Raw genomic sequence first — 9,979 nt, forward strand, 5'->3', positions numbered from 1 at the left:
ATGGGATGTGTGAGACAGCGAGTAGGAAGGCTAGAGCCACAGCATTTTAGACATAGGACCAAAAAAGAGGACTGCTGGTGAGAGTCTAAAAGAAGTCAAAGAGAGGAGGGATATAAAAAAGGATTCCCTCCAAACGGTTTATAAAGTCTCTCCTGAGCTGTGCATGCATGGAACTGACCTGAAGTTCTACAGACAAAAAGCTATGACAGCTTGAACTATGTAGTCTTAATAGTGGTACACACATGGGATCCTAAAAAGTTACTGCCAAGACTTTGAAAACTGAATTTACATTGGAACTATTGCCATCGAAGGCAGGGTTGGATGTGTGATCTGAACCTTGATGGGTTAATTACCTACTTAAAAAATACAACCCTCTGCACAGAGGATTTTAACAGTTCTTAGAATCATATAAATTGTTTAAAATGCTCAGGACATAATCCAGTATTACTCAACAATGTCTACAACTTTTAAGGGAAGGACAAGAGATGCCAACTCCAACATAGCCAAGATTTTGAAATTTTCAGACAAAAACCTTAAAAAGTAGTGATTTTAACAAGGTTCCACAAAGTAACAACAAATACTCCTGAATCTAATGGAAAGCTAGCAGCTCTCAGCAGAATTTAAGTATATTTACTCATCTCAGACACATGGCAGCATCAGCTCCCTGAATATAGAGATTAACAACTCTAATTCTCACACATTAGAGTCATGTGGGTATTTTTTTTTAATATCAATATCTGCTCCATCCTAAGGAATTTCAATTCCTGTGGTGGTGTGGGGCCAAGGGATTCACATGTTTTAAAAAAATTTTTCCACAGATAACTCTATTGTGCAGCCAGTGATGAAAATAAGTTCTTTAGATAGTCTGTGCTCTGTTTTATTTTTCAGATGTCCTGTTCAAATGATGTCAATACACAAACAGCCTCAAGTCCTCTTAAAAGAACTATTGTAAAACTCATATTAATATCTGGTGGCTTCTGCATAATCTACATGCAGTACATTTTACATTGCATGTATTTAGCTTTACTTCATTGACTTTTTAACTTTCTTTTTAAATTACTAGCACTGCAGAATGGCTCCAATGAAGTCCAGCTGCCTGTCCCAGGCTGTTTTATGCCTCTCTGGGAAAATTGCTGCTTTTGCATTCAAAGATATAAAGGCCTACAGAGTAAAGCCAGTACCTGAGCCATGTTCCCTGCCCTCGGTCCACGTAGTCACTTTATTTCTCCAGAGTCCAAAATGGCTAAGATTTCCATAAAAGGAAATTGAAGTTACATAGTAAACATCCATTTTCCTTCTCTTACCTCTATTATCAGAAAGTAACTTATAAATTATTATTCGCTCCAGTTCATCCAAGAGGGGCAGAGACAGAGCTGACACTTTTTGTCACTTAAGATGCCTGAGTCTTTGGTCATCATTTGGTAACTAAGGCCCGTATTTACAGTAAGAGTCAACCCTAGGCATGCTAATTGGCAAAAATTATGAGTCTCTGTCTCAGAGAATAATACTTTGGGACTGCAGTAGACAGGTATTATTCACATGAAATGCTGTAATGACTGTACTACATCTCTTGAGGATTTCTAGGTGTCTCCAGTGTATAGTATCCAACAAAGCACTGAGTCAATGCTTTGCTTTGTCTTGGCAGTTTATCAGCTTATTTGAAGGAAACAAGAATGTTCTTGGCAGTGCGAATCCCTCAAAAGAAGTCATTTCAGGTACAAATTATACTCTTTTTAACATTACTCCTGAATGAGTGGTTATTCCCTTGCAGTATTGACACCTATTACTAATGAGATTGATCGAGATATACATGTGTGTGTGTGTGTTCCATTTGCAGTTTGTTATGCAGTTCTTAAACCAAAGGAGTAATAGATAATGAAGTGACATTGATTAGGTATCAGCTATCTTCATTTTACTGAAGAGAGAACAATAGTAGGTTAACTCAAGGTCACCCCAAGCTAGTAAACTGCAGAGCTGGGATTCAGATTACAGATCTGCCCGATTTTAAAGCCTGAGCTCATTCAACAAGACCATAGTTCACCCACTCAGATGTTCACAGCAGCTAGGCAGGTAACATAAACAAGAGCGGTAGTTTGATCAGGGGTCTGTGGTCCACTGGAGATGGCATGTCCCATCTAAAAAAGGGAGCTGCTACTCAGGTCCAATCACTGGCATGCTGGATTATTACCATCCCCCCTTCTCATTCAGGTCTTAGCATTTTTCAAAAGAAACTGGAGATGGAAATTTTATGTGAAAATTCCTGACTTCAAGTTTTATCAAGTAATTCAAAACTTCTGTGCGAAGCTGTATGGATCAAAACTTGTTCATGTCTTCTACACCATATTATACTCCCTCTGCAAGTCTTAGAGCCCTGACTTACAAGAGAAAATGGAGGCAAGTAACTGTCTGAGGTTATGCAGTCAACAAATGGAGAGCTTTAAGGGCTCAAAAACACGTCTTCTGACTTTGAGCCTACATTCTTTCTACCCTCTACATTGTGGTTCCACATAGTTGCTGTTGCATCCCAGAATTAGGTCCTCACTGGGTAATGACCAAAGATAGCTTATAGTTTTGCTGTGAAGAGAACAATTAACTGATAAAGGGTTCACTATTCTCTCTGGTGATGATGCTATTAACCTGGGACACCAGCCACCTACCAGTCATCTAATAGTGAATGTGGATTTGGGCAGTGTCTTCACTGTGTTTCCAGGAGCTGCTCTGCACTCGAACCACTCAGGATACCTTTTAACAGTGAAGCTTCTTGGGCTCTCTCTAGACTGGCTAATTTAGCATCTCGGAGAAATGGTGTCCAGGAATCTGCATTTTAAACAAGACTACCAGGTTTTCAGAACATTAACTCTTACCTCTCCACTGAGAATTTCAGAAGCCCTGTAACAATGCCTCAATCTTGTTAGTAAATTTTTCATTCTTGCTTTTTCAGAAAATACATCTTTCTCTTTCATCCATGCTTTTGTCTTATCTGCTGCAGATTTTGGTTTTCCTTTTTAACTTTAGGTCATTTAAAAATTAATAGCACAGTAAGAAACCTAAACGTATATTTTTTTTGTTCTTTATGCTTCTGGCTTTCTTAGCTTTAAATTTGCTGTTGGCTATGTTAGCTTTAACCATAGAAGGTTACCTTGCTAGAAAAGACAAATCTAGGTAACTGGAAGAGGTACAGTCAGGAACTTTGGCCTGTACTGGAATTAATATGGGCTTTTACTATCATGTGTGTTTTCATGTCCTATCACATCCTGTCATAAAGTTTTAGAAAAGTACATGTGTGTTCACTTCTGTCTTTACACGTAAAATGCTCATTTTGTTAAATTATAATATGATATGCTCTAAGAGCCCATGCCCGGGAGAAGTGGTATAGAAAAAAAAAAAGACTCCAAATGGAAACTCTTATTATCTACACAGTCTCCTCTCATATGACCAAAAAATCACTTGAAGTTAGTCAGTTGAAAATTTATCCAAAGTGGTGAGAAGTTATAACAGTTTTAATTGCACTTCTGTTTTCAATTGAGCACTCTGAAACAAGACACCCTCACTATATAGAGCTGACATTTACTTTCCGAAACGAGTTTAGCTCATCAAGCTTTTTCAGAATGTTTTCTGCTAGGAAAAGAAAGGTAATCTTCGCACAGCGGGCTGGAGAAGTAGCAGAGCGCAGCAGGTATAGCAACGAGAGCCAGGAAGCAGGACTCTGTCTCAGCTTGGCCACTTTCTACTCCTGTGCCTTTAAGCAAGGGGTCTGACCTCACCAAGGTTCATATCCAGAAGTGGAGCCAGCCTTCTTCCTGCTTCCTTCTCAGGAGAGTTGGAAGGATCAAATCAAAAGAATCTTTGTGAATGTTTTTTTAATCCCACAAATTATTTTATAAATGTCAATTTCTGAATTCTAAATCATCAATGCTATATAGTGTGACTGCCTCAATTAGAATGTCTAATAAATGTCCATATTACTTTTTGCTTTGTCTGCAGAAACTCCCAAGCCCAATATTTCCAAACAAGGATCCAAAATGCTGGCAAAGGTATCTTCAGCTCTGTCAAAGGTGTTTTCTCGAACTAACGCCAATATTTCCAAATCTCCCTCACCACCTCACCAGGAAGGACCCTGAAGCTTCCATATCTGATACAACTATGCTTACTTCCCTTAGAAAATAAAATATTTTTAAAGCATAACATAGTGTCCTGTAAGATGATCTTAATAATACTGAGCAAAAAGAATTAAGAGCAAGAGAAAGTATAACAGAAACCTAGGTAAGAGAAAGTTGTGATAAATGCTTTTGAAAGCTTTTTGGTGTGAGGAGAGGGAGAGTGCTAGTACTGCGTATGTGCCTTAAGGATAAGGAGTCCAAAGGGGTACCTAGTAAACCAGTCAGCCCTCATTCCAGACCAAAAAATGAACTTGAATTTTTCCTGTCAGATTTTTAGAGGGCATTTACACTAAAATAGCTAGCAAACTGAGATAAAACTTAGGCTGAATTCTGTAACACAGCTATGAAACTGGTTCACTATAAAAGCTATACTTGGATGTCCAAATAAAAGAATCTACACTACCTGCAGATAAAATTCATCAGTTTATAAAATATCTCCCAAACAGAAAGACCCAGCTATAGACAAAGCACCATCTAGAAGAATTAGTGGATAGAATATTATACATGCCTAAACTGACTCCTGTGACAAAAGCACCCTTTTCAGACAAGGCACCTTTTGTGGATAAACCTCCACCAATAAATAAATAGTTGGTCAGTAATGTTACTAATCCTTCATTTAAATAGCTTATATAAATACAGATATCAAGATTCTATTTGTAAGAACATAAAAAATACTGAGTAAAATTAAACAAGATGGATAGCTAGCTACTACAGTGATAAAAGAAAATTTTCTAAATCAGTTAACTTGCTACTTTGTGATATGGATCCAACTTCTTTTAGCACGTTTGCCTCTGGAATCTAAAAATCTTGTTTAAAAGAGCCAAATGGTGGACCAAACAGTGAAGAATGTCAGTCATCATCACTATCCTAATGCTGACTCATGAATTTTTGAAGAATGTGGTATCTTCTCTTTTATCTATATTTTTTTTGACAGTAGCCAGTACTAAGGCAGAAACATCTGAGAAAATTCTGTTTTACCAAATTGAATTTCTTTTGATAAAGTTAGTCAGTAAGGTTATGACAGGTAATGCCAAAGAAAAAAATGTAATTATATAGAATTTCTACATTCCAATGATGATGAAGTTATTCAATTACTAATTTAGTCTATTTAGAATAAACTCTTATAAATTATTTGATCTCAGCATACAAAATCATGTACCTTACAGATGCAGACCTTTTTCAGAAATAACAGTTGATGAGAAATGACCGGCAGTCCAGTTCAGAACAATTTTTGAGGAAAACTAATTCCACCAGTGTGCATCAGCTGACAGTGGTGCTGAAAGTATCCTTTCCGATGCCATCCGGACAAACCACTGATGCTCCCCAGCTTTAGACATTGCTTTTAGGCTGCCTTTTAACATAAAAAATTCTACAGTAAAGTTTTTTTTTTATCAAAGCTCTCATACATATTTTCAGAAGTTGATAAGGAAATAAGCAAATCTCTAGCAACTGAAATGCAGTCTAATTTTAAGGCATTCTGGTTCCCATACTTCTCTAGTTAAAGACTTAATATATAAGAGTAATGCACTCTCTGATAGAGGGTTTTTTTTTTTTAATGGTAAAGGAGATTACCAATTTTCTCCAACTAAAGAGGAGAAAGAAGCATAAAGTTCAGAATTAGGTCTTGAAGTTATCAAAATTATGGAAACAGTGGTTTAAATTATTGATAAATTTAAGTTCCAGGGAAAAATAACCTTAATCCAGTCAAGTTTGTTACATGTCATGTGTTAAATGAAACTTTGTGGATGTTAGATAACTTAGTGGGAAAGATGCTAAAAGTACCAAAGACTGAGTTGAAAAAAATACCTATTACCTGACAAAATCTGTAGTAGCTTACATTTCTAGAAATAACAGTCTTGGAGCTGTTGATTCTGAAGAATACTTTTTAAATCTATTAAGGTATGGGAATGATTTCTCAGGTTGTTGATTCTGTTTCTGTTGTACTAAAACAGAGGCTGGCAACCTTTTTACATAAAGAGCTACATAGTAAACAGTTTTATAAGGCATAATGGTCTCGGTCAAAACTATTCCACTGTGACTTTGTAGAACAAAAGCAACCACAGACAATACACGAACAAGTGAATGTGGCTGGGATTCAGTGAATATCTATGAAAAGTAAAATTTGAACTATATTTAACTTTTGTATAATAAAACGTTAACAAATGACAGACAAGGCAGTTTGCTAACTCATGTCCTAAAAAAATTGGGGACCCACAAATTAATTATGATATTAAAGGTACAGAATGTTTGTAAAAACAATGAATTTTACTAGTGAAGTTTAAATTTTATTGTAAAAAATTAATACATAATGCTCACATGTTCATCTTTGTAGTGATTTGGTTATTGAATACATTGCCAAGAAGGCACATGAGCATTCTGCTAAAATACACCTTGCCTTAGAAAAAGAAAGTTAGAAAAAGAAAAGTAGATCAAGATTTAGCTTGAAGTTAAATTTCCAGTAAAAATTCTTTATTACCTTAGGAATAGCCAATCAAAATGGATCCATTGTAGTCACATTTGTGACTTAACATTAGTCTTGACTGCAGTAAAATAGAGTATGCAGCTAAGAGTTCCCACCCCACTACAGAAAATACTGATAAACAAGCAAAAATTGTCAAATCCAACTGATCAGAACTCTGGAAAACAGTTAAAGGTTTATAGTAACTAACTTAACTTTGAACCAAGAAAAAAGTAACTTTAAAATGGCAGCAAAGATTCACAATGTTTTTCCTTGCTCTTCTCTGCACCCCTTACCCCCACCCCAACCTGCCCCAGCACAGTCTTAAAGAAAGAAACTTGCATTCTTTGTGTAAGTCTTTGGTCCCTGGTTCTAGAGGGCGCAGAGCAGACTTTATTGGAAAATTATTGTGTTTGTCTGTTACAGATGATCTGGGAGCTGCAAGAAATAGTGGTATTAGGCACTTGTCTGTTCATCTAACTAGGAACTCAGACCAAAAAAAGTGGTGGACATTGCTGAAAAAAAAAAAAACAAACAAAACAAAAAATAAACAAACAAAAAAACCCTGCAAGCCAAACTAACAACTCACAGATGTTCAGGAAAAAAAGTATGATGTAAACATAAAACAGATGCCAAAGGACCAGGAATAAAAGTTAGGGAATTTCCTTAAGAAATCAAGACATTCAGAAGCACCCATGAGAGGAATTTAGAAAGCCACGCACATGCCCAGAGCAAAACTCATGCTCAGCAAAGATATGAAAGACCCTGAGATTTCCCCTCAAGCCAATCTTTGGGCTCAGGGTAAGCCTAGCTGAGTACTGAAGTAGTACCCCTCATAGATCCAATCTGCAGACTGGGGGATTTGTTACTTTGTTTACTTGTTTTTGTTTTTGTTTTTTTAATTTTGCGTGTATGGTTTTTAGCTCCTGGTGTTCAAGGGAATCTCTGTCAGGACTCTAGTTTAACACAAGGAATGAAGCTTCAGTGACCACACAAGATGAGGAACACAGCCTTTGAAAAGTAGTTTGGGAAATTCACCGAACAAATGGACTACTATAGCCTTAACAATCAAAAACAACAACAAAAATCATGGAAAAGAGGGAGGTCTGATTATACCCTGAGGAAGTGCAGACTTTGGAGTAATTATACGAAGACCATAGAACAACTATATTAAATATGCTCAGAACCCTAAAGGAAAACATAGACAGAGACTGAAGGAAATCAGGAAAACAATATATGAATTAAGAGTATCGATAAAAAAGTAGAAATTATAAAAGGGAACCAAACAGCCACTGTGGAAAATACTGACAGTTCCTCAAGAAGTTAAACATAGGATTGCCACATGATCCATTAATTCCACTTCTAGGTATATACCCAAAAGAATTCAAAGCAGAGACTCAGATACTTGCACACCAATGTTCCTAACAGCACTATTCACAATAGCCAAACAACCCAAATGTGCATAAATAGGTGAACGGATAAACAAGACATAGTAAAGACATACCATAAAATGCTATTCAGCCTTAAAAAGGAATAAAATTTCTGATATACACTACAACATGGGTGAACCCTGAAAATATTATGCTAGGTGAAATAAGCCAGACACAAAAAAGAATAATGTATGATTCCACTTATCTGAGCTACACAGAACAGGAAAATTCATAGAGAAAGTAGAATAGATGTTAATAGAAGCTGGACAGAATGTGGACTGAGAAGTTACAGTTTGATGGGTACAAAATTTGTATTTGGGATGATGAAAAAGTTCTGGAAATGGGTAGAGGTAATGTTTGCACAACATTGTAAATGTACTTCATGCCACTGAATTACACACTTAAAATAGTTAAAATGGAAAATTTTTGTTATGTATTTTTACAATAATAATAATAGTAACTTGTAAAAAAATGGAACTACACAAATTCTTGAGATGCAAATTACAATAACTGAAATGAAAAATTCACTAGAGGGGTTCAACAGAAGACTTAAACACATAGAAAAAATAATCAGTGAACATGAAGACAGAAAGTTTGAAAATATTTAGCCTGAGGATCAGAAAAAAAACTAAACAGAGCTTCAAGAACCTCTATGAGATACCATCAAGCGGACTAAAATATGCATTGTGTGAATCCTAGAAGGAAAAGAAAAAAAGGACAGAAAGAATATTTGAAGAAATAATGGCCAAAAAATATCCCAAATTTATTGAAATTCAGTAATCTACATTTCTAAGCTTCAAAACTGGATAAACTCAGAGACTCTCACCAAGACACACTATAACCAACCTGTCGAAAGACAAAGCATCATGAAAGCAGTGAGAGAACTGACACCTCACGTTCATTTACAAGGAACCTCAATAAGATTAATAGCTAATTTCTCCTCAGAAACTATGTGGGGAAAAAGACAGTGGGATGACATATTTAAAGTGTTGAAAGAAAAATACTGTCAACTAAGAATTCTATGTCAAACAAAACTGTCCTTAAAAAGGAGGGAGAAATTAACACATTCCCAGATAAACAAAAGCTGAGGGATTGAGTTACCACTAGACCTGCCCTAAAAGAATTTATAAAAAGAATCCTGCAGCATGAAACGAAAAGACGCTAGACAGTAACTCAAAGCTTTACAAAGAAACTTCTCTGGTAAAGGTAAATACATAGGCAAATATAAAAGACAATGTTTAACTTTTGGTTTGTAACTCCATCTTTTCCTATAGGATTTAAAAGACAAATATATTAAAATAATTATAATTTGATGGTATTGGCCACATCATGTATAAATAAGTTCTTTTATTTTGCCTTTTTTTTTTTTTTACAGTAACATACAGGGAGGAGGAGGAGCTGGAGCCATACAGAAACAGATTTCCCATGCCATTAATGTTCATATCAATTTAAATTATATGTTGTAAATTTAGAATTGTGAATATATTCTCTCCATGGTGTCCACAAATAAAACATCTAATATACACAAACTAAAAATAGAATCAACTGGTTCACTGCAAAAAATCAACAGTAATGAAGAAAATGAAGGACAAAAAAAGTGGTAAAGCATACAGAAAAAAATAATTAATTGGAAGAACCCTTTTCTATCTGTAATTACTTTACATGGAAATGTATCAAGTTCTCTAATCAAAAGGCAGAGGTTTTCAGAATGAAAAAAATAATAATACAACTCTATACTACCTATAAGAAACTCATTTTTTATCCAAAGAAATAAATAGACTTAAAGGATGGAAAAAGATACTCCATGACACTAGTAACCAAAAGAACCCTGGGGGCTATACTAATCTCAGACAAAATAGACTTTATGTCCATAGTACAAGAAAGATAGAATGGAATTGTATGTTGATTAAAGGGTCTATATGTTAATAAAA

General features: G+C 35.5%; 1 protein-coding gene across 1 annotated transcript in view; it reads left to right on the top strand.

Moving 5' to 3' along the window:
* The window catches only part of FSIP2 (fibrous sheath interacting protein 2), an 87,916-nt gene extending 83,731 nt beyond the window's left edge, over positions 1-4,185 (top strand). The window contains exons 22-23 of the mRNA XM_032479887.1: positions 1,646-1,715; positions 3,985-4,185. Coding sequence (XP_032335778.1) covers positions 1,646-1,715; positions 3,985-4,121 — 207 coding nt within the window. The 3' untranslated portion in view covers positions 4,122-4,185. The remainder of the gene's footprint in view (positions 1-1,645; positions 1,716-3,984) is intronic.
* The last annotated feature ends 5,794 nt before the right edge of the window (positions 4,186-9,979 follow it).

This window comes from Camelus ferus, chromosome 5 (genome assembly GCF_009834535.1).
Source record: "Camelus ferus isolate YT-003-E chromosome 5, BCGSAC_Cfer_1.0, whole genome shotgun sequence".
Taxonomy (NCBI): Eukaryota; Metazoa; Chordata; class Mammalia; order Artiodactyla; family Camelidae; genus Camelus; species Camelus ferus.